This window comes from Neophocaena asiaeorientalis, unplaced genomic scaffold (assembly GCF_003031525.2).
Source record: "Neophocaena asiaeorientalis asiaeorientalis breed wild unplaced genomic scaffold, Neophocaena_asiaeorientalis_V1.1 scaffold33, whole genome shotgun sequence".
Classification (NCBI taxonomy): domain Eukaryota; kingdom Metazoa; phylum Chordata; class Mammalia; order Artiodactyla; family Phocoenidae; genus Neophocaena; species Neophocaena asiaeorientalis.
In genome coordinates, this window is record NW_020171988.1 from 1543667 (window position 1) to 1569053 (window position 25387).

Here is a 25387-nt window from a genome sequence, read left to right on the forward strand (position 1 = left end):
GTGTAGGAAACCCCAACTAACCTGCCTTCAGTGACTTCAAGGAGAGAATGGGGAAGAAGCTCCCGCTGGGTCCCAGCGACGGCCAGCGTCAAACTCCAGGGGATTCCTGCCTGGAGTTGTTGAGTCATTTCCAGCCAGTCTAGTCTAGTAAAGGATAGTCCTGCTAGGCCCCAGACACCATGGAGCAGAGACAGCCAACGCCAATGCTTCCTTTCAGAATTCACAACCCAGAGTCCATGCTCTTAATAAAACAGCTGTTTCACACCTTTAAGTTTGGATGGTTTGTTATAAAGCAGAAGATATCTAAAACTTTGACTTAAATAGAATGATTGTCCAAAAACCAAACACATGAGAAGCAAACCATAAAGTTGGACATATTTTGAGACTTATGGTGTCCTAGCATTCACCTGGCTGAATTCTTCCTTTTTACCAAGAAAGCACCCCAGGCAGGGGAACTCCAGTGTTACCTGGTAAGACAGAGCTGGATTGAGGCCCCAGACAAGGTGCTTCCACTTTCCACTCCAGTATCTGGAAGCTTCGCTGGACTCCATTCATATAACATTGTAAGAATAATAACACCTATAGCTGCGAGTCTGGCACTTTCTGAATGTTTTTCATATATTAGCTCATTCAAACCTCACAACAACCCTATAAGCTAAGTACCGTTACTATCCCCAATTTACTGATTAAGTAACTTGCTAGGAAACTAGGAGAACCGGGATTAGCCCAGGCAGTCTGGTGCTGAGTCCACCCTGAGGAAGTAAAAGCAAAGCAGGCTGAGTGAAGGAGCCTCACCTGATGGGGCTGATGGGGGACAGGAGGGCCTTCATCTCTCGCTCCGGCAAAGGCTCCCAGTGGAAATCCAGCTTCCAGTCCAATACCCCGCGCTGCAGGTCCTTGGAGGGGTAATAATGGAAAGTCTTCCAGTCGATCACATCTAGGACTGGAGACACCACCCGGCTCCTGGAAAGAATCGTGGAAGCAGATAAAGGATACACACCCTCCACTTGCTGGGGGACAGAAACATAACCCAGACACATGCTGCCCAATATGGCAGCTACCAGCCACACGCGGTTACTGGGCACCTAAAATAGCATCTGTCCGAACTGAGATGTGGTGTAAGTGTAAAATATGCACTGGATTTAGAAGATTTAGTTTGAAAAAAAAGATGTACAAATCTCAGATTGCATATTGAAATGATAATATTCTGGACATATTGGGTTTACTAAAATATTTTGTTAAAATTAATGTCATCTGTCTCATTTTCTTTTGTAATGGGACTACTAGAAATGTTTAAATTATATCTGTGGTTCATGTTCTATTTCTACTGAACAGTACTCTCCTAGAAAATATATTTTTCCATAAGGAATCGGGGGCCTATTTCATTAAAAAGCATGCCTGCCCCTTTCTTTAAAAACCTCTCAGGATAGGGCTTCCCTGGTGGCGCAGCGGTTGAGAGCCCGCCTGCCGATTCTGGGGGCACTGGTTCGTGCCCCGGTCCGGGAAGATCCCACATGCTGCGGAGCGGCTGGGCCCATGAGCCATGGCCGCTGAGCCTGCGCGTCCGGAGCCTGTGCTCCGCAACGGGAGAGGCCACAACAGTGAGAGGCCCGCATACAGAAAAAAAACAAAACAAACAAACAAACAAAAAACCTCTCAGGATAAAACTGAGACACGGGGGAATAGGGACCTAGGCTCAGCTCTGCCGCTAATGCTGTATGAACTTGAGATAGCTGTTGCACCTCTCTGGGCCTCAGCTTCCTCATTCATAAAATGGGAGGTTGAGCTACTTCTCACAAAGGTCTTTCTCAGCTGTAATGCTCTAGGACTGTGGCTCTTGACTTCTTTGGGGGTCTTTGATCCCTTTGAGAATTACTGTTGCTGTTGGTAATTGTATTTTATCCCAATTTTTTTGCACAGCCTGGGATTACGTGACCTCAGAGAGGGTAATGTGGGAAATTGGTACAGGTTGGAAACTCTGCCTTTTGATTAAACAAGTCATCACTTAGGTGTAGCAGGAGCTGCCCTCTACCTAGTCAGTATCTCACTCACATTTTTTTTCTGACCTCTCACAATAGTTTCTTCTAAAATCCGTACCATGCAATGAATCAGGCCTGAACTCAGGGGTGCTGGAAGTTACCAGTCTAAGAAAAGGAAGATTCCTGGAAAAGAGATGCCAGCTAGGCTGTTCATACTCCCATCAATTTCCATCCACCTCAGAGACAGCCAGGGCTGGCACGAGCCCAGCGCTTATGCAGAGGGCCAGGGTGGTCCTGGGATTCAATGATCTGCTTTAATCTGTGGCCTCAAGTGACTGGCCTTGGCAGGAAGAGTCATGGGGTTTATATTTACAGCAAGGATCTCGATATGCTTGTCCTGTGCTTTTCACATTGTTCCCTCTGGAAGGTAAGGGGAACTTAATCTCTCTGGCCTCCACTATTTTGGGGCACCTCGTGTTGACCTAAGAAAAGTGAGAAGCAAGGTCAAGGAGGAAAGGAGGGCACCGTCCCAAGTCTCCGCTTACTGTGGAATGAGCTGAGCAATCGAGATGTATTTGGCTACTGGCAAAGCATTTTGTGGAATTTCAGAATCAAGAGGCAGGGAAGCTGTGTGGCTGAATTCTAAAGAACCCCATCAAGTTTGTGCCATCTTAGTAATGGTAACAGGACAAGAAAGGAAACTGCATTCAAGCGTCCACACAATCAATTCATCCCAGACCTTTGAGCTGTGTCCTTCTTGATAAAAGGTGTACGTCCCTGTTCATCAGAAAACGATCACCCTAAAATTCATCAAATTTCTCTTTTTACTCTGTCTTGCTGGAGGCTCAGTCATACGTAAAGCTCACTTCTAATAACTGTATTATCCCCGATTTCTTTCTTTTCTTTTTAAACTTAAATTTGCCAGATTTCCCTGTATGTTTTATTTTTTTTAATAAATTTCTTTCTTTATTTTTTTTTGGCTGTGTTGGGTCTTTGTTTTTGCATGCGGGCTTTCTCTAGTTGGGGTGAGCGGGGGCTACTCTTCGTTGCAGTGTGCGGGCTTCTCATTGTGGTGGCTTCTCTTGTGGCGGAGCACGGGCTCTAGGCGTGCGGGCTTCAGAAGTTGTGGCGCGCGGGCTTGGTAGCTGTGGCTCAGGGGCTCTAGAGAGCAAGCTCAGTAGTTGTGGCGCACGGGCTTAGTTACCCCACAACATGTGGGATCTTCCCAGACCCGGGCTCGAACCCGTGTCCCTGCATTGGCAGGCGGGTTCTTAACCAATGCGCCACCAGGGAAGTCCCTATCCCCGATTTCTAACACTATCTTTTCCTTTCTGAAATCTCCTTTCCCTTCTATTTTAGCCAGATACGTAAGTGATTCATCATAAGCCTCCTTGAGTACATTTTGGATAGAGATAAGAATAAAATGTCAATGAATGAAGTGAAAGATGTTTCCTTGTTTTGGTTTTCATTCCCATGGACCATAGTGGCTGCCCAACCAGGGCCGAATTAGGAAGTAACTACAGCCTAGGGACTCGAAAAAAGGTGGTTAAAAAAAAAATCTTATATTTAGCTTTGTGTTTCGAACCTACAGATGTAGCTGGTGCTCTTGGACTTCACTTAAAACAAAATAGCAAAGCTTCCCTGTCTGACTTGGAAGGAGTTAGGAGAGGGCTCACTCCATCAACCTGTCACTTGTGAACTGAGTTTTAACTCTCAGGCAGACACGAGATCGATCCTCTCTTAAGCCTTTCTAAGCTCCAGGAGGTCAAGCGTTTGGGTTTCAATGGAGCCATCAACAAACACCAGCTAACTGAAATACGTGAGGTCAACCAAGGCACCACTGTCCAGAGAGCCAAAAGCTACCTGCAGTTGCAAACTTACCAACCAAACTTTTTACCGCAAGGAAGAATGAACCCTAGTTCATCTCACCCACTCTTTATTTTCCCCAGGCCTGGATGTTCCTCCAGCTCTACAACGTACAAAGTCATCTTGGAAGTTCACGCAAATTCTCCGTGTTTGTGAGAAGTATATTATACTGAGAAGCAAAAAGCTCTGAATTCCCTATTCCCAGAGCTCTGCTGCTCAGGTGCGACCCCAAGACTGACGCTGGCCCTTCCAGGACTCTGCCTGCTGAGGGGAGTGGAGAAGGATGGAGGCTGGAGAGTTTCCTGTGGGCATCAGACAGGAGGAAGGCTGCTCCCTCTGCAGGGCTGGAGGCATCTTGATCCGCTCGCTGCTCTTCAACACACACAAACACACACATACACACACACACACACAGGATTCCTCAGACTGCCTTCCATAATTTACGCCCTCGAACGGAGGTTCTCTGTTCCCTGCCCCACCTTGCTTCTCCCTGTGGAGCAGGCCCAGCCCCGGCTGAGAATTAGGTAACCTTAAGAACTAGGTGTTCCTAAGACAGGAGCCCAGACCAGTCTTCAAGTGGGAAACAGCTCTTGAGCCTCTTGACAGCCTCTGGAGCCAGGAATACCTCTAAGAGGGTGTTGCCCATTTCCCCTTGGAAATTCTCCTTTTCCTCTGGCCATGACTCTTACTCCTTGGCTTGGGCACTAGAGCTGGCAGTCAGCACAGGCAGTGATGGGTGGGTGTCCTCTGAGTGGCTGAGGCTGTGGACTGTTTCCCCCTCTCCCACCTCCTGCTCTGCAGCCCCCGGGGGTGAGTTACCTGTCACCAGCTATTCTGGCCAGGAGGGGCTCCAGCCAGCCGGGGTGGCACTCGCAGTGGGCGTCCATGAAGACCAGCACGTCCCCGGTGGCCCTGGCGGCGCCCAGCATCCGGGCCCTGGCGGCGCCCAGCCTCCTGTTGCTCCTGAGCAGCTTCACCCCCTCCAGCCGGGCCACATACTTGCTGAGAGCCGACTTGAGCTGTCCTGGAAGCAACAGGACAGTGGGGTCACAGACGCCACAGCCCACGAGATCGCGATGACCCTCACCGGGATCATCGTCAACAGGTCTACCTTGGGAGCTGTGGCGAGCACAAGAGTCCTGAGCAGCCCGTACGTGGTGGTGGTTGTGAAGGTGTAAAATGCTTCGTTAGTTTCGGTGGGTCAGGATTCTCTCCAGTAAACACCAAAAGAAATGGTGTCGTAAAACTAAGAGAGGAGAGAACTCGCTCACATCCTCTAAATGAAGCAATGAGGTTGAAGCAGATACTGCCGGTGCCCTACTCAGAAGCCCTGAGATCCCTTTTACTGATCTGGTTTGCTTTGCACGTGCCCAGCTGCTGTGGGCTGGCTGCTAACAGCAATCAGCAGCCTTCCCTGGAGATGTGCCCTAGAGTATTGGAACCACCTGTCCTGCAAGTGGCAGGGAGTCATGCGGAATGATACCCCTCACCCCAGGTGCCAGAGTCAATGACCCGTCATTGCCAGGGTACCAAGCCCGCTCCCTTGCCTCAAGGCAAGACGGATGCTGAGGTGCAGTTTACATTGCAGGGCTCCCCCTGGGATCAGGCTGTGGCTGAACTTCATCTGACGCCACATCTAAGTTCAGCTCCTTCCTCTGCCTCTCTGGCTTTCCCCACTCCCCTACAGCGTTCCCCGGAGGGCACCGCCCCCGCCAAATCACATGCACATGAGGCCCCATCTCAGGCTCTGCTTCTAGGGTACCTGAGCTAAGACACAGTGGTCAAGGAAGTCAAAGACAGAGGGTCCCTTTCATGTGACTGCCAGTAGGTCATTGGTGGCCCTGGCCGAAGCGGTCTCACTGCAGTGGTAGCGGTGACTGGGCAATGCAGTGCGTCGAAGGGAAAATGGAAGGTAGGAAATGGAGACCAAAAGTCTAAACGTTCTTTTAGGAATGACAATCTATAGAGGTGACAGGATGAGACAAGTTTGTTAGGCTTTGTCTTCAAGATCAGAAATGCTATGTGTATGGGCATGCTGAGTACCCCCAGATAAGCAAACTAGTGGAGATGGAAAGAACAATGTATAGTCGTTCCTCAGTATCTGGGTGAGGGGATTGGTTCCAGGACCCCCCGTAGATACCAAAGTCTGCAGATGTTTAAGTGCCTTATATAAAAGGACAGCACAGTCAGCCCTTTGTGTCTGAGGGTTCTGCATCTGAGGATTCAACGAGCAGAATAGGTCTTTGGTATTCACAGAGAAGCAGTGCCCCTGGGGCTCTTCACTAATGAGTTACCTGCGCCTGCATCCCATCTGCAGGTCTGCTTTGGGGAACCTTGCCTGCACAGGTTCCAAACCCCAGTCTGTGCACGGGAACCCCCCAGGTGCCAGGCCCTCCCCAGGGAACCTGGAGGAAGCCCGCGGGCACCTTGCTGGCTAAGGTCGTCCACCAGGATGATCTCCTTCAGGTAGGCCCTGGGCGCTGTGTCCAGGATGCTATGCACGGTTCTCAGGAGGGTGGACCAGGCCTCATCGTGGAAACAGAGGATGACGCTGGCTGTGGGCAGGCTGTCTCCGGGACGCTGCTGCAGACACCTGCAGGGAAGAGAAGCAGGGCGCTGAGGGGAAGGGCAGGCCCTGGCTGGGGCTTCTTCAGCCAATGGCTCTCCTCCCAACTCACCGGCTCTCTCTGGGTTTTCTCAGAATTTCCACGTAAAGAGAACCCATTACACCCTGACAGAAGTGCTGTCCACTATCTCCCAGGACTCGGGTTCCGAGAGCTTCTTTACAATGTTAACCCACGCCTCTCCCGTAGCAGTTGAGAGGTATTACCACCATTCTCAGCAGATGACTGTCCTAATCTGTAAAGTGGGAATGAATGACAATATCACCAACCTCTTAGAGCTGCCGTGAGGCTTAAACAGGACGAGGTACAGAGTAATTGTCCTGTGAACATGAAAGATCATTGGTTTAGGAGTAGGGACACTATTTTCTTTATTTGTGTATTTCTATAATCTAGTACAGCATCTGACACATAATACATGTTAATCAATATTTCAATCTATGCGTGTCCTTTGCCCTAAGGTGGGTCTCTTGTAGGCAGCATACTGTAGGTTTTTTTTTTCGAGACTGTGTCTTTTTATTTATTTATTTTTTCTGTGTTGGGTCTTCGTTTCTGTGCAAGGGCTCTCTCTAGTTGTGCCAAGCGGGGGCCACTCTTCATCGCGGTGCGTGGGCCTCTCACTATTGCGGCCTCTCTTGTTGCGGAGCACAGGCTCCAGACGTGCAGGCTCAGTAGTTGTGGCTCAGAGGCCCAGCTGCTCTGCGGCATGTGGGATCCTCCCAGACCAGGGCTCGAACCTGTGTCCCCTGCATTAGCGGGCAGATTCTCAACCACTGTGCCACCAGGGAAGCCCGACTCTGTGTCTTTCGATTGGAGCGTTTAATCCATTGACATTTAAGGTAATTATTCATAGATATGTATTTATTGCCAATTTTAACCTTGTTTTCCCATTGATTTTAAATTTCTTCTTTGTCCCTTTCTTTTTCTTTTTCCTTTTCTGGTTTGATGATTTTCTTTATATTATGCTTATGTTCTTTTCTTTTTGGTTTTTGTGACTCTATTGTATATTTTTGATTTGTGGTTACCCTGTTTTTCAAGTATGTTAACTCATCTTCCTATATCTAATTGCTTTAGACTGGTAGTCATATAGACTCAAACACATTCTAGAAAAAAAAATCTATATTTCTTTACTCTCCTTCATATTTTATGATTTCGATGATTTTATGATTTTACATCTTCATTTTCATTCTTTTGCTGTTCATTGTGGTTATGATTGCTTTAACAGAAAAATTTTAAAAAATCTGTGTACTGGCTTATTTAAATGATTTACTTTCCAACTGTGATTTTCTCTTTCCTATAGATTCTTACTTCTTTTCTATTTAGAGAAGACCTTTCAATATTTCCTTTAGGATAGGTTTAGCATTACTGTATTCTTTTAGCTTTTGCTTGCCTGAGAAATTCTTTCTCTCTCTTTCTATTCTAAATGATAATATTGCTGGGAAGAGTATCCTAGGTTGCAGATTTTTCCCCTTGAGGACTCTGAATATATCTTGTCATTCCTTCTGGCCTGAACGTTTCTGTAGAGAAATCAACTGACAGCCTTATGGGGGTTCCCTCGTGAGGAACTCTTTGTTTTTTTCTTTCTGCCTTTAGAATCTGCTCATGGGAGATGCCACCTGAAGGGTCAGCCCGAGCTGCTCACCAGCTGGACATCTCTCTGCTGGGTACCTCCCAGCCAAAGCTGGAGCTCTCAACACTCTGGAAACCTGCCCGTGACTCTCTGGGCAAAATCCTATGTGGTGGAGGATTGATACTAGGTAAGTTCTTTAACTTAATGGTAAAACAGAAATCTTAGATAATTAAACAAAAAAGCGCATGAACATCTCATAAGGTAGCTGTGACAACTGTCTTATTGTTTCCTTATTTATACACTATTTCTTTTCATAAAGTATTTAAAGTCACTCTCAAGAAATAAGTACCATAAAATAATGGTAAAAGAAAAAATAAGGCTGAAAAGTCAAGAGTAGGGAAATAGAAGTAAGAGTGTGCGGACAAAGAATGTCGCCTGCCATTCCAGTAAAAAGAAAAGAACGTTGTAGCCATCAAGCCAACAGCCAGTGCATCCCTCACCCACAATGCACCCTGAGGGGATTCAGGATGCAGAAAAAGAGGATACTTAAGATACTTATTTAAGGAATAATTTCAATGAGCCCAGACTTTTGCATCTTCCCTTACGTAGAAAAGCACTAAAATCATTAACTTGAGATATCTGTGTTTTGTGATTAGCAGTTATCTTTTTTTTTTTAAACATCTTTATTGAGGTACAATTGCTTTACAATGGTGTGTCAGTTTCCGCTTTATAACAAAGTGAATCAGTTATACATATACATATGTTCCCATATGTCTTCCCTCTTGCGTCTCCCTCCCTCCCACTCTCCCTATCCCACCCCTCCAGGCTGTCACAAAGCACCGAGCTAATATCCCTGTGCCTTGCGGCTGCTTCCACCTAGCTATCTACCTTACTACGTTTGTTACTGTGTATATGTCCATGACTCTCTCTCACCCTGTCAAAGCTCACCCTTCCCCCTCCCCATATCCTCAAGTCCGTTCTCCAGTAGGTCTGCGTCTTTATTCCTGTCTTACCCCTAGGTTCTTCATGACATTTTTTTCCCTTAAATTCCATACAATGGAATATTACTCAGCCTTAAAAAGAAATGAAATTGAGCTATTTGTAATGAGATGGATAGACCTAGAGTCTGTCATTCAGAGTGAAGTAAGTCAGAAAGAAAAAGACAAATACCGTATGCTAGCAGTTATCTTTTGATGTTCAGCTCCATGGTTTGTCTGTTTATTTGTTTGTTTGTTTTCAGCAAAACCTCCTATATATCCTCCCCTACCTCTTTGGAGCAGTTCCTCAGAGCTATTTGAGAGCCTGTCTCCCCGGCTATGGTCCTCAGTAAGATTCCCAAATAAAACATAACTGGCAACTCTTAGGCTGTGCATTTTTCTTTAGCTGACAAGTAGAAAGTCAACATCTGGAGAAAGAACATACATTCATAGGTCAAAAGGGCCTTGGTATTTCTAGAGAGAATCTAAAATTTGACTCTGAGCTTCCTGGTAGCCAAAGTAAAATGGGAGGTTTGTTCTGCAATAGAATTATTACCATCAGAAAAGTTACATACCAGATAATTTAGGGAAAGCAATGTTCTTTCTAGACTGTTTTTTTTTTTACAATTTATAACTTTTTCATTTGAAATCATTTAAGACTCAAAAGAAGTTGCAAAAATAGTACAGACAGTTCCCGTGTCATCTTCACCCAGCTTTGCCGAATGATCCACAATGATCCAAACCAGGAATCTGACATTGTTCAATACTATTAACTCAAATACAGACCTCATTTAGATTTCACTAGTTTTTACACCTAGCACTAGTTTCTAAAAGAAATTCCTATGGACTTTAGAAAGAATTCCCTCAAGAGATGACAGTGTCCTTAGAAGCATCCCTAAGAAGAATAAAATAATGAACTATACTATACATGAACCTTTACAGCTTGATTTCAGGATGGTCAAATAACACATCCAAAGTGGAACCAGTTCCCATGAAGTTTTGGGACGATAACGGAGAGGCCCCAGCGCACGCTGCACTCTCGACTGTCTTCGACCCCCTCTACCCTCCCTCTCTCCCACCCCACAGCCCCTCCTCTCACCCCAGGCCCTGGTGGAGCTTTCCTCCTGCAGTCTATCCGAGTTCGAGAAGTTCCACTCTGCCCCCAGAACTGCTCTAGATCTGCTCACAAACAAACAGGTTCAAATTTTCCTTTGTGTGTTCTCCATTTCCTGTGTGGTTGTACGTGTTGGCAGATCCAGGGGTTCTAGAGATGGGGACCTCCAATGGCTGTTGAAAAGAAATCTTGCCTCAGTGGACTCAGTGAGTACAGAAAAACCCAAAAACATTACTTGGGCGATTGCTCGGAGGCTGGCTGTTTTCCAGGTCAGACAGGAGAGGAGTTTGGGGACAAGGAGGTCTGCAGATGGGATGCCCATGGGTGCAGATTCAGAGGGACTGAAGTTCATCACCTCAGGGCAGAACACAGCCATACCTTCCCCGGGGCCTGGCCCCTTCTCCACCCCAATCTATAGAATATATGGACAGGAGACGACACTTCTGTGTGTGTGTGTCTGTATGTCTTTGTCTGTGTGCACCCATGTGTCCTTGTAGAATGGTGGTCAAAAGAGCTTGGACTTGGAATCAGACAAATTTTGATTTGAATCTCCCCCCTGCTGCTCCCTGAGTTTCTCTGGGTAATATACTCAATATTTAACTCTCCTCAAGTCAGGAGACGGGGGAACTTCCTGCCGGGCTACAGAGCTGGGGCCCCCGGGCAACCAACTTTCTCTCCTTGGCCTCACAGGACATTCCCTGTGAGGATGCAGAGATGTTTCAGCTGTGGATGCGGGAGCCCCGCTACTTCCTAGCTGTGTAAACGACCCTGGACAAGTAAAGTGGCTTCCTGGGGCCTTGGTTTCTGCAGGCGGGTGACAGTAGCCCCCATGTTGCAGGGCTGCTGTGAAGATGAGATGGCTTTTTCACGAAGCACTAAGAACGGTGCTGGCACTGAGCGCTGCGTAAGTATTCACTGCCATGATCAGAGGATGTATTATCACTGCAGGATGGATCACCAAGGCTCTTCCAGCCTTGAAATTCTGTGTTGCTGACTCTTCTATGCATGGGACAGGGGGAAGGGAAGAGTACAAACCAGGGGAGCAGGGGTTTCAAAGAGAATCTCAGAGGACTCCCCTCCTCTCCCTCCACTAGGGTTTTCTAGGTTTTATGCATAGAACTGTGTTCTCTCTTCCTGGTGAGAGAGGTGGGTGAAGAGATGACAGGCAAGGCTGGGATGAGCTCAATAGGCTGCGAGGACTTTGAAAGGCAAATGGGCTTCTGGAAGCTCTTCCAAGGCCAAGGACGGTACCTCCCTGAGCCACGGAGGCAGGTGTCCTGGCACCAGCTCCGAGAGGACCCTTCACCTGCCCCGTGGAAAGATGCTCACATGGCCTCCAAGACATAAACAGGTGGTGCTGGAACACCTCTTCAGGCAACCACAGAACGGCCCGGGGCCGTGAACTGGAAATAGCCGTGGCGGTACCGTGGTCTTTCAGGGCCGAGCGCCATGGGCTCCTGCGAGAAGGCCAGTGCTCTCACCGCGGTCTGAGTGCGGTGCTAAGTATCAGAGGATGGCGAGGCCTGTGTCTCGGGGCCAGGGAGATGCTCTTCAGAGGAACCAGGATTGATTCTTTTGTTTCTGGGGGGCGGGGTGAGGAGGCGCAGGGGCCTGTGGGCAGGGCAGGCTGTGTAGAGCCCCGTGGAAGGAAGGGCTCTGGATACATGCCTGGGCTTCTGCGGTCGGTGGTCATCAGCCCCTGCGCAGCACCGGGTCTCGTAGGGATGGGCAGTTGGGCCCATGTGATAGCATAGCGTGGAGAAGGGGTGTGTGACATGCGATACCCTGAGAGCTCAAACACCGTGACAGTTCAGGGCATCTTAGGAAGAGTCCGTATGTGTCATCAAGCTTTGGCATTGAGTTCAAATCCTGTATCTGTCCTTGTGTGACTCGGACAAGCGACATGAGCTCTCTGATAACCATCTTTACTTTCAACAATTTCCAGATCCGCAGAACCAGTCACATCTGTAGTAATCAATTGTTATTTTTCGAAATACTTTTGATTCCAGTATGTCCTTTTTGAGCATGCATTTTACTTAACCTCAGTAGTTTTCGTCTGTGAAATGGGTTTGTTGGAAGGATCAAATGAGTTAATTCATACAAAGTACTTAGAGCAGTGCCTTACTCATAAGTAACAGTTCAATACATGCTAGTTATTATTATTTCTTGCAAGCCTCCCAAGGGCCTGAATACCTCTCTAGGCCTCAATTTCTTCATCTGTAAAATGAGGATAAGAAGTAGAGTTATTTTAGAGGACTACTTAAAGATTATAAACTTCATATAAATGGAATCACATAACATGCAGCCTTTTGCGTCTGGCTTCTTTCACTTAATATAATGTTTTCAAGGTTCATCGTGTTGAAGCATGTATCAGTACTTCATTCCTTTTTACTGATGAATAATGTTCCATTGTTTGAATAGACTGTATTTTATTTATCCATTCATCAGTTGACGGATATTTGAGTATTTCCAGTTTTGGCTATTATGAGTAATGCTGCTGTGAACATTCATGTATAAGTTTTTGTGTGAACATATGTTTCCAATTCTCTTGGGTATAGAGCTAGGACTGGCATTGCCGAGTCATGTGGTAAATCTATGGTTAATATTTTGAGGAGCTGCCAAACTGTTCTCCAAAGCAGCTGCACCATTCTACATTCCACCAACAACCTCTTCACATCCCTGTCAACACTTGTTATTGTCTGGGGTTTTCTTTTTAGCCATTCCAGTGTGGGTGAAATGGTACCTCACTGTGATTTTGATTTGCATTTCCCTACTGACTAATGATTTGAGGATCATTTCATGTGCTTTTTGGCTATTTTCTATGTATTCTTTGGAGAAATGTCTATTCTAATCCTTTGCCTATTTTTAAGTTGGATATCTTTTTATTGTTATTGTAAGGGTTCTTTATATATTCTGATATAAATCCCTAATCAGATATATAATTTGTAAATATTTTCTACCATTTCTGGGATTGTGTCTTCACTTTCTTCAAGCACAAAATTAAAAATTTTATGACGTCCAATTTTTAAGCCACTAAATTTTGAGGTCGTGTGTATGCAGCACTAGATAATGGATACACAGTCCCGTTTTAAAGATGAGGAAATTAGAGTCCAGAGAGCTTAAGTGACTTGCTTAAAGTTGCACAGCAAATTGCTGATGGTCAGTGTGACTCTAAACCTTGTGCTCTTGACCAGTATATACATATCCCCATCTTGGACTGAAGTGCTAATAGAATGTTCTGGATTCAGAGTCATAAGGCTTGGGTTCTGATGTCCAGATCACAGTGACTGTGATGGGGGGGGGGGGGGGCGTTATTTGAAGAACATGCAATCCATTGGTTTCATCACAAGCTCTGAACTGTCTACACTGATTCAGTAAAGTCCTCAGAAAGCAACTTACTTTGATCCCACTGTCTTGGCTGCCTTAGAAATTTGCTTCTGTGGAGTTCTGCTTGACACCATGCTCTCAGCTTTAATCAGAGAACAGTACATGAAGGCATTTCAGGACAGCCTGCTTTGCATTACAGTCTCTGTAACACCTGTGGAGGGGAATTGTCTCCTCCAGAGCGTTATTTGAAGAACATGCAATCCATTGGTTTCATCACAAGCTCTGAACTGTCTACACTGATTCAGTAAAGTCCTCAGAAAGCAACTTACTTTGATCCCACTGTCTTGGCTGCCTTAGAAATTTGCTTCTGTGGAGTTCTGCTTGACACCATGCTCTCAGCTTTAATCAGAGAACAGTACATGAAGGCATTTCAGGACAGCCTGCTTTGCATTACAGTCTCTGTAACACCTGTGGAGGGGAATTGTCTCCTCCAGCACTTTCTATCCCCTCCATGCAACTTTAGAGGGAAATTCCTGGCAGATAGAAGTGCCAGGAAAAGCTTTTCCTCCTCTGAGGACCTGGTGTGTTTCCTGTTCCTGAGCAACAAGGATCATGATACTTATCGAGTTTCCTTTTTCACTTTGGCCGCCAGGAAGCTCAGAGTAAGGAATTAGGATATTTAGTCATTGGTTGCTTATTTTCACTCTAATTTTCTCTTTGATCTTGATCTTCCATCTCTCCATCCAGTCATTAAACTGATATTGACTGACAACCTACTATGTGTGAGGACTGGAAGATGAATTAAGTAGATAAAATCCTTGAAGCAGAATCTGTGGTGCCCTGCCCATATCCCCTCGGGGATATCATGTAATACAGCACAGCCTGACTTCCAATTGCCCGAGCATTTTCTCTGACTGCCAGAGAAGCTCGAAGAGGTGGAGAGTAACCTCCCTCCACCCCTGGGAGCTGCTGCCCTCAGTCAGTGACTAAAATGAGTTGGTGTATTAATATCCAGCAACCCAGACCCTAAGGGTGGGGGTGGGTAGTAATGAGATGCTGTCTCCCAGGTTCCCCCCAGGGCTGAACTCTAGCTGCCTGCAGAGGTAACTGCCTGCAAACCCACTTTTCATTGGCTGTTCCCTACCAGGGCTCCCAGGCAACACCTGCAAAACAACTCTCTGTCCTTAGGGTCTGCTTTGGGGGAACCCAAACTCAGATAGTCTCTGATATCATGGACTTTATATCCTATTAAACAGAAAACCACAGAATTATTCAACAACTGAACCCAGGACCTGAGAGTGGGTGGGACACAGTCAGGGAAGGTGTGTGAGAGGGGAGAGGTGTTCTTGGCAGAGGTCACAGCCTCTGCTAAGGCCTGGAGGTGGGAAGGGGCTTGGCCTGTACCAGGAAAGGAAGGAAAGATTTTCTAAAGTATACTTCCCTTTATCCTGACTAAACATGATATTAATAGCAATTTTGTATTTCATAATGTATCTTCAAATCCTTTGAGGGAATAAAGTGGGTAGGTAAACAAACAAGAGAGCAAAAGGTAAGTGGTCCACGCAGGGGCCCTGGGCAAGTCGCTTCCCTCCCCTGGCGACCTGGGTTCTTTCTGTCAAGTGGGGATGTTTTTCCTGCTCTGTCTGTGCCACGGCTTTGCTGGGGGGTGTGAATGAGGCAGGGCAGAGAAACAGCTCTTGTACATTGTGAAGCAGTGTCCAAATATCACCAGGTACTCATGAAGCGATCCAAGAAGAAATCCATGTTTTCATTATTAAATAATGGAGGCATTTTCTTTGTCCTTCAACCATATACCTGGTGAATATTTTACGGTCTCAGTTTGTATACATCACTCAAGTATCCAAAAGCCCACCCTGACCTCATTTGTCCATCTTCTGAGCAGCAGGTGGGGAAGGAAAGACCCAGGGCTTTGGAATCAAATCAATGTGGCTTTGAATCTTGGCTCTGTTATTTATTTATATCCCTTAATTAGCCAGCACAGGGAGTCTGAGACCTTTCTCCAGCCCACGGCTGCCGCCTGGATTAAAAGGGATCATTCAGGCCCAGGAGAGCTGATCAATGAGTGCAAACTTTATGTCTTCACACTTCAAGATCAGGAGAGTCTGCATCTGTGTTTGCACACAGATGCACGCCCTTACTTCATGCAGCTCCAGGGTCCCCTGTGAACTCAGAACATGCATTTGGAGGCTGATTCTGAAGAGAATGAGTCACAGCAGTGCACCAGATGGCCTGGCTGTGACACAAACCCTCTCCTGCCCTTCCCTTGCCTGGCCAGAGTAGAAAGGTTTCTGCCTGGTTTTCTAAAGCTAGTTTGGAGTGACTGACCCCCTGCTCCTACCAAATCAGCAGAGGCCCCCCACTGAGATGAGCTTCCCTGTCTCAGCCCTGAGCCCAGTGATGTAACAGCTGGTTACTTGTCTGCATCCCTCAGTGTACCCTGAGCTCTTTGGGGGTGGGGCTGGGGCTTGCTCACCTTCTCACTTTCAATAGTCGCTAAACAAATAATTATTCAATGAATGAAGGTGGACACTGTTCTTGCTTTCAAGGGGTGTATAGGCTGGCTGTCTATAGACACAGGACAATAATACCAATTTCTTGCATTCTGGGAAAACCCCGAGATTCAGCCCATTGTGTCTCTAATTGGTAGAGCTCATCTTGGGGACACCAATTTCCAGGCCAGACCTGGGGATAGAGCGGCTGGAGATACAGCCTGCGGACAATGCCTTAGAAGGATGGACAAAGGAGCTTACAGATGAGAGAGAAATGTGGAAGGGCTGGAGCCTGTAGGTGAGGCTGAGGCTGCCAGCCCGTCACTCACCACAGTGGAGACAAGTCACACAAGGTGCATGCAATCCCCTTCTCTTTGTGGGAGTCCTCTGAATTCTCCCAGCCTCCTTCTGAGGGGCTCCAGGCATCCTTGGCTTTGCTCTGATCCTGGCTCCCTAGTCCTGGACTAAAGATGGGTACCGACTAGGAGTCTCTGGTCTGAACACTGAAGGCTCCTGGTGCAAGAGCTCCGCCTAACAGGGACAGCTGCCCCGAGAATGGCCAGCTGCCCCAGACCGATCCTTGGTCTCAAGGTGATATTCAGACACACGGCGAGGGTCAGCAGCTGGTAGCAGGTCACAGAATGGGCAGTAAGCCAACGATGAGGCAGCAGAAGCCAAGAGGTAGCCCAGCGCTTCTCAGATATTAACAGGTACCCACATCACCCGGCATCTCCATAAATGCAGATTTGGGATCCAGGAGGTCTGGGGTGGGGCCTGAGAGTCTGCATCTCTACTGAGCAAGCTCCCGGGTGATGCTGATACAGGTGCGTGCTAGACAACAGCTTGAGTAGAGGACAAGACCTCAGCAGGGAAGTTGCAACAGGAGTGAGTGCCGGGCCTCCAGCTGCCAGAGGACATCAGGAAGGCACAATCCCAGAAGCACTGTGACCCGTGAGTCCCCTTCCTGCACTTCCTGCAGTCTTCCCTGGGCAGTCCCTGCTCCTTACTTCCCTGGGAAGTCTCGAAGCAACCCTGCCACCTGCACTCACGTGAGTGTCTCTGTTCCTTTTCACCTAAGAGGACCTAGATGGGTAGCTCCCGGCCTGGCTGCACACAAGAATCACTTAGAGAGCGAGTCCCGGTCAGTTGTATTTTGCTTGGTTGGTCTGCTGGTGGGGAGCCTGGCCGTGATGATTCACAAAGCGCTCACATGCAGGCAAGGCTGTGAACCGTAGGCCTCATCTGCTTACTCAAACTTTAACACGAGCATAAACCACCTGCGGGTCTTGTTAAAAACAGCGTTTCTCAAGCAGTAGGTCTGAGTGGGCCTGAGACTCTGCATTTCTGATGCTGCAGGTCTGAGGCCCACACTGTGAGTGGCACTGCAGTAAATAACACCAGCTTTCCCCAGTAATTAAAAAAAAGATTAGATGCAGGTCGATCACTTCTGATCTAACCCCCGAGGCTGGCCCGAAGCACAAGACAAGACCCCACTGCACAGGGCACCATAAGTGCATTCGATCTCAAAGAGTCACACTCAGCTCTGTCTATACCACAACCCCACTGTGGGGGCCGGATCCAGGGTGGAGATCCAGGGAGGCGCCGCTCCCGGCCGTGGCTACGCTGGCCTCGGGGGCTTGGTGCTTGTGGGTTTCCTTCGACACCTGGCTGGCCAAGTCCCACACATACTGGGTTGTTTTCCCTCTCTTGTTGCCGGAGGGGGATGAGCTGGGCTCCAGCCCCCAGTCTCTGCCCCAGGCTACTGACCCCTCCCCAAGGGGCATGCCCACTCTCCCAGATTTACTGATGATGCCCTGTCAGCCGCCTCTCCTCTCTTTTGCAGCCCAGGTGCCAAAGCCATCCTGGGGTGTCTCGCTGCCCACCAGGACCTGACCTGACCCTGTGGACTGCAGCACCCCTCCTGCTTGACAGCAAAGCTCCTGCCAAAGGGGCCTCTGGGGCAGGAGGGGGGTGGGGTGAGCCGAGGAGGAGATGCTCCTTCCTACTTCCCCCCACTGGTGGGGGAGTGCCTGGTGCCTCGCAGCCCTGGTTCTCAGCCCTGGCTGCACGTTGGAACTACCAGGGGACACCCAGGCCTCACCCCAGACCAACTAAATAAGAATCCCTGAAAGTGGGACCCGCGCAGGAGTCCTTCTTATGACTTCCCAGGTAATTCTGATGTGCTGCCAAATCTGTGATGACTTAGCAGCTGGAGGGGCAGAAAATAACTCATGGGTCAGAGAAAGGACAGTGGTGTAAGGCCCACAGCGGCCCGCTCCAATCTTCCTCCATCTTAACAACTCACTCCTAGGTCCTATGCTAGAGAATACAATAAGGGCATCTTCTGTTTGGACTTGAACACTGTGGGGGGGGGCTGGCGGGGGGGGGGAATCAGCACACACTTCATCTCATTTGATCCACAACCCTACGCAAGGGTGTTATTATCATCGCCATTTTACAGTTGGAGAAACCGAGGCTCAGAGAGGTTGAGTGATTACACAAGGTCACACAGTAAGGGGTGGTGTCCAGAATTCAACCCCAGGTCCACTGTTCTACGGGCGTATGATTTAGTCACAGTTGCGGGCATATTAACCAGGGAAACATGGGCCAAACGGTAAACACAAGTTATAAGTTGGCATAGGCAGGTAGCGTGCAGCCAGCTACGGCTGACCTGACATTTGCGTTTAAGTGTAAAACCCTGGGCCATGAAGGGGACTGTGTTTCTTTCTGCCTCTCTTCTCTATTCTCCAATCCCAGAACTACCTCCTCCATGGAAACTTCCAGAACCCTACTACCTCTCCACTCACCAACTATACCAGTGGTTCCCCAAACTGTCTAGTATCAGCTTGTAAAAATTCAGATCGCTGGGTTCCAACTCAGAGCCACCGATAGTCTCTAGCGATGGAGTCTGAAAAATCGACATTTTTTTTTTTTTGCGGTACGCGGGCCACTCACTGCTGTGGCCTCTCCCATTGCGGAGCACAGGCTCCGGACGCGCAGGCTCAGTGGCCATGGCTCACGGGCCTAGCCGCTCCGCGGCATGTGGGACCTTCCTGGACCGGGACACAAACCCGTGTCCCCTGCATCGGCAGGCGGACTCTCAACCACTGCACCACCAGGGAAACCCTGAAAAATCTACATTTTAAACAAACAATCTGCAGGAATCTAACATGCACATATGTTTGGGAACCAATGATGTAGTCCCTTGCTGCTCAAAACTGTGGTCTCTGGACCATCAGTGCTGGGACCTGATAGAAATGTCGCATCTGGGGCTGCACCCCTGGCCAACTACCAACATACTCTGCATTTTCACAAGATGCCTGGGGCGATTTGCATACATGTCGAAATTTGAGAAACAGGCTCTATGCAATCTGGTGGGCATAAAGAGTGTCCTCAGACACAAAGGGTAGGTGCTTAAGAAATGGCTGTTCTTTTATGGGTTGTATTTGGGCCCTGTTTTAAATCTAGAAAAATGGTACAGATGAACCTATTTGCAGGGCAGGAATAGAGACGGAGAAGTAGAGAACGGACATGTGGACACGGAGGGCAGGGGTGGGGGGTGGGGAAGGGGAGGGAGGGATGAATTGGGAGATTAGGATTGAAATATATACACTACCATGCGTCAAATAGATAGCTAGCAGGAACATGCTGTAAAGCACAGGGAGCCGAGATCGGTGCTCTGTGATGACCTAGATGGGTGGGATGGGGGGGAGGGAGGTCCAAGAGGGAGGCGATATATGTATACATATAGCGGATTTCTGTACAGCAGAAACTAACACAACATGGTAAAGCAATTATGCTCCAATAGAAAAAAATGTTTTTTAATAAATAAAGTGATGGGAGAAGGAGAATCCTGGCACCCTGGAGGGAGGGTTGGGGCCTTACTTTGCAGAGAATCCCTTGTGCATCCTGGAGCCTGCCAGGAAGGGGCGGCGCCAGTGCCCGTGTGCTTCTGGGGGAGGGGAGTCTGGGGTCTCAGGCTGCAGGGACAGGCTGCGGCCAGAAGAGGGCGCCACATCCCGCCGGACAGAACCAAGCTGGGGGCGGGGGGGAACGGGACCTACCGGCCCGGTTAGTCTGGGACCGAGGGGTTACTGTGATGGGAAAGTCCAGGCAAACTGAAACCAGTTGGTCACCCTGGCTGGAGGAGGCACACACAGAAGTGGTGCACACATGCACATACACACGTGCACATCACACGCATGACACAGTGTACCCACACATGCACACGCATGCACAACACTCACCCATGCACTTCACACCACAAGCATAACACAGACAACACACTTGCAAAAGTACACACGCACCGCTTGCACAACACATTTATAACACAAGGAGCACACACCACACAGTGCACGTGTGCAGCACTCACAACAAACACGCACGTACGCGGACCACACAAACACGCCAAACAAGCCGCCCATCACAGCACACACACATGCACACAGCACAGTAGGGGTGCCCATTACGCCACGTGCCTAACATACACACATGAACCACACACACACAATACACCCGTGCCCGTCACACCACTTACACAACGCATGGGTAAAACACACAAGCACATCATACATACCACACATGTGCACAGTCATGACACACGTACCACAAAAACAGCCCAAGCACCACATAACAACACACACAGGCACAATGCCATGTGCACCACATACAAGATACGTGCACGTGTCACGCAATCACGATGCATACACACACGAACATTGACACAACAACACACACGCACGCATGACAAGACACCACACAGCTCGCACCCGTGCACATCCCATCACAGCATACACAGGCACCAGGCACACGGGCACCACTAACACACTACACACAACACACATGCACAGCATCCATTTGACACACGCACAACACAATGCACCCACACTTGCACGATGCGGACACACAGAGACACACACACTCACAGCTTTGGGAGCCAGAGACTCTTGATCGAGGCCGTGTGTCTGGTTGGTAAAACGTCCTTGCTCCAGGCCAATGAAAAGATGTATCAAAAGAAATGGAAAACGATATATCGATTCATTCAGCAATCGTTTCTTTACTGTGTGCTGGGACTACAGGTTCACTGCATGGCAAGGGAAGCAGGCACTGAGTAAACGGATACATCAATGACCATTTAGCTTCGGTTGTCATGAGTGTTACGAATTAAGGCTGCAGAGAGCACAAACCTGTGATGAGGGGGCGGGGCCTGGATGGGTCTGGGAGTTGCCTGAAAAGAGCTGTTGCAGCCAAGACCCGGAGTCGGAGCATCAGGGCTGGGGGCTTTGGTGACATGGGTGAGACTCTGAGGTACACAGTCTAAGGAGGCTTCACCCTCCAGGCGACTGCATCTGCATGCCCCTGAGGGCGAGTGGCTGAGTGGCCAGGCTCAGAGGAGCCCCATTAGGGATCTGAGAAGTAAGTGGTCCGGCTCCCAACTGCTGCTTCACTCCAATCCTTCCGCCCAGAGGGCTGGAGGATGGGTTTGCTTCCCGGGAAACTCTGGGCTCTGGGAAGAGCAGTGCTTATAGGGAAGGGACCTAGTCACCCAACTACCCAGCTGCCCTGCTCCTGGATGCTGGTAACCAGACCCCTCCTCTGCACCCACCATGGTAATGGTGGGGAGGGCAGGGGGTGCAGGACGAGCCCACCGTTTCCCTGGGCACAGCCTGTATGTCATCCTACTTCCCAGCTTGCCTCCTGGGGGTGGGGGCACCCTGCCAGGTCAGGCTGCATGAGTGCAGTGTTCTAGATCTTGGGTCCTGGACCTGTCCCCTTAGTTTCGCCAACTAAGGAAGGGGGCGAAGAATGGGGGACGCAGGCAATTTGGAGCAAATCCCTGCTTTGGCACCTACTAGCTGTGTGACCGTGGGTAAGTCACTTGGCTTCTCTATGCCTCATTTTCATACGCATAAAATAGGCATGATCGTAGTGCTAGCACCCATCCTTATAAGTTGTGAGGATTTTTGAGTCAATACAAGAAAAGCTCTTTGATTAAAGTCAAGCACATGGCAAGAGACACATAAAGGTTAGCTGCAATTGTTACCTTCATCCAAAATAAAAGTAAACCCAACAATCATACTATTAAAATGTGCTGGAACTGGAAGCGTCTTGGAGAACATCCACCCTAGGCCCCTCTGGGTTATAGAGATAAAGCTGTTTGACAATCCACAGAGACAGAAGGACTAGAACCCAGGACGGGAAGAGAAGGGACAAGGAAGGGTTCCTCCTTTTCTGTCTCTAGGACGGTGGTTCTCCCCTGGAAGGCTGGTTAAAGACAGATCGCTGGACCCCCACCCAGGGTTTCTGCCTCTGCATCTCTAACACGTCCTCAGGGGATGCCGCCGCTGGTCCAGGGACCACACGTGGAGAAGCGCTGCCCTGAGGCAGTGGAAGCAGAATGCAGAAAGTCTGCATCCCTGGGTATGCTGGTTGCCCTCCAGGAACGGGGGAAGGAGAAGCAAGGGCCTACTTACAGCGGATGCCGTACCTCCGGCAGCGCCCTCTGCAGGGGGATGCGGGCACTGAGCGCCTCCTCCAGGCTGAGCGAGGTCAGCGCCTCTTCTTCAGATGCCCCCGCGTCCTCCTCCTCGGCCGCCCAGTCCCTCTCTGGGGCGTCCTCGTCCGGCCTCCTGCTCAGCCGCTTGATGAGCTGGTAGCTGCCACCTCTCCTGCCCTGGCTCTGGTTCCCTCTCGCCCTGGGAGAGGCCACAGCCACCAGGAGCTGATCCTCCCGCAGCGAGATGAAGGGCGGCAGACCCTCCAGAGGGCCGTACTCTTGGTCCTCGTCCTTGGACTCCAGCACCCACTCCTGGGATTCCCCAAAGTCCAGCCGGTACCCGGCTTCGGGGCCGTGCTTGGCGACCTGAGCTGGGACAGCCTGGGGAAGGGCAGGCAGGGGAGGGTGCAGCACGGCCAGCATCAGCAACACACATCCCAGCAGCAAGAATTGCAGCCTGCAAGGTCCACGCCTGCATCGCTTCCTTACCAGCATGTGGCTGGAACTTGCCAAACGCAACAGGTCATGTTCAAATTCACTGTTTCCTCCTGCTCCTGGTTCCTCCAAGCTGGCAGCAGAACCTGGCTTCCTGGGTCCACCTGGAAGGTTTATCTGCCGGTCACTTAACCTGCTCCTTTTTTCCCCCGCTGACATTTGCCAGCAGCGTGTGTAAGACCGGCTTCCACTTACAATCAGAAAGCCACGGACCCAAGTCCCAGCCCAGGTCCTCTCTGAGCGGACGTCTTTAATTGCCTTCCAAAAGCCCGTTCACAGGGACTTCAGACTGAACTGTTTGCGCCTCCCTCCACCCCCACCCTTTGATGCCCTTTTCCTCTTTGGGCAAAATAATGTTTCCTTTCTGCTCAGGGGTCCTAGTCCCACGTGTTTCGCTTCCCCCCCTTGCACGAATTGTCAGGCTGCTATGAGATGTCTGGGGGTAGCCGGTGGGTCCTCAGTCTGTCAAAGCTGACAGCCGTCCTCTTTTGGACCCTGCAAGTCGGGTCAGCTCAACAGATGTGAAGCCGGCAGCAGGCTAATTTCCTTTCACACATAGCTCCCCGCGCAGCCGGCCCGAGAAGCTCTGCCAGACGCCGCAGGCGTGCGCCTCGCTCGTGGTCCTAATGCCCTCACTGTTCCCAGGCTTTGCGCAACCGGAGGAACCCGACTCCGGGGAAAACAAACGCCGTCACCGCTAGGACCAAACCCAACAGGAACATCCTAGGAGTTCTGATTCGAATCTCCTTCACAGGAAGGCTTCTTTCCCCACCCAAAGGGGCGGGAAAGAATATTCCCTCCTAATTTCCGGAAGGCTGTACCTGGGATGGAAATGCAGGGCGCTCGCTGCCTATTTGCACACTCAGCCTCCGACAGGTCTGAGGACCACCGTCCTCAACCTTCTGAAAAGGAGTGGAGCTGGGGGAGATGCTTTTGTCACAAGCCCCTCCTGCCCACAACAGCACCTGAATGCCTGCTCTGCACTGGCCTCTGAGCAGGCTGGGGGTGGGGGGTGGGGAGTCAGAAGAAGAGGGGCATGCTCCTTCAGTTGTAAATGTCCTTCATTCAACCAATGAATATTGATGAGCACCCACTATGTGCCAAAACTATCCCGGAGACTGGGGGTATAGCAACGAATAAAACAGCAAAATGTGTACCTCGTGGAACTTACATTCTAGTGGGAAAGACAAACAGACAGACAGATAATTAAAATATACAGTGGGAGGCACTTCCCTGGCGGCGCAATGGTTAAGACGCCACACTCCCAATGCAGGGGGCCTGGGTTCGATCCCTGGTCAGGGAACTAGATCCCACATCCATGCCTCAACTAAGGAGCCTAAAAGCCACAACTAAGGAGCCTGCCTGCCGCAGCTAGGACCCGGTACAACCAAATAAATAAATAAATATTTTAAAAAATAATAATAAAAAAATAAAATATACAGTGGGAGAGACAGTGATAAGGGCTAAGGAGAAAAATAAAGCAGGGAAAGGGGTTGGGGAACAAGGGCTGGGCTTCACAATTGACACTGAGTGAGGGAAGGGCTCTCAGAAGCATTTGTGAACGAGGAGGCCTGGGCAGCTCAGTGGGGTGAGCATTTGGGGCAGAGAGCACAGCAAGTACAAAGGTCTCGCGACCAAGAGCATGCCCGGCCTTTTGAGGACCCGCAGAGGGCCCGTGTGGCTGGAACAGAGTGGGCAGGGTGGGAATGGAATGAGAGAGGTAAGAGGGGGGATTACTTAGGACCTTGGGGGGCTAAGGTCGGGATTTTGGCTTCTCCTCTGAGTAAGATGAGAGCCCTTGGAGGGTTGTAAGCAGAAGACAGACACAGTCAACTCGGACGTTAACTGGTCCACTCTGGCTGCTATGCTGAGGTTAGACAGTTGGGGAGAACAGGGCAGAAGCAGGGAGACCAACTGAGGTGTTACTGCGGTGAGACGTGATAAGGGCATCACTGGAGGTGGGGCAGTGCTCGGCTTCTGGACGCATTTTAAGGAAGAACCTATACGATTGGTTGGTGAATTAACGTCCAGTGTGAGAGAAAGATGAGTCAAGGATGATTACAAGTTTTTGGTCTGAGCAGTTGGAAGAATCAAGTTGCCGTCAAGGGAGATGGGGAAGGCTGGGAGCATGGAGAGGGCAGTGAAAGCAGTGGTTCCGTTGGGGACACGCATAGCTGGAGATGGCGTTTCAACGGCCAAGGGGAGGGGAAGGGTGGGCAGCTGGATATATGGATGCATGGGGATATATGATAGCTGGAGGTCAGAGGACAGGTCTGGCCTGAAGATAAACAGCCAGACGCCAGCAGCACATAGATGGTGCCTGAAGATCCTGGAGAGAGTGATGGAGACGGGAGAGAGGAGGGGAGCCAGCGAGCTCAGAGGCCTCGGGCGTCAGGTGGACCTGATTGATGGAGGGTGGGTAGCTGGCACCA

The 25387-nt window shown here is 49.5% G+C and overlaps 1 protein-coding gene across 1 annotated transcript in view; it reads right to left on the reverse strand.

The window, feature by feature from the left end:
* Positions 1-23640, reverse strand: part of GALNT15 (polypeptide N-acetylgalactosaminyltransferase 15) — a 38638-nt gene extending 14998 nt beyond the window's left edge. Inside the window, exons 1-4 of the mRNA XM_024747999.1 lie at positions 22438-23640; positions 6272-6438; positions 4665-4869; positions 796-963 (exon numbers count right to left, since the gene is read on the reverse strand). Of these exons, the coding sequence (XP_024603767.1) occupies positions 796-963; positions 4665-4869; positions 6272-6438; positions 22438-23114 (1217 nt within the window). The 5' untranslated portion in view covers positions 23115-23640. The remainder of the gene's footprint in view (positions 1-795; positions 964-4664; positions 4870-6271; positions 6439-22437) is intronic.
* Between the last annotated feature and the right edge of the window lie 1747 nt (positions 23641-25387).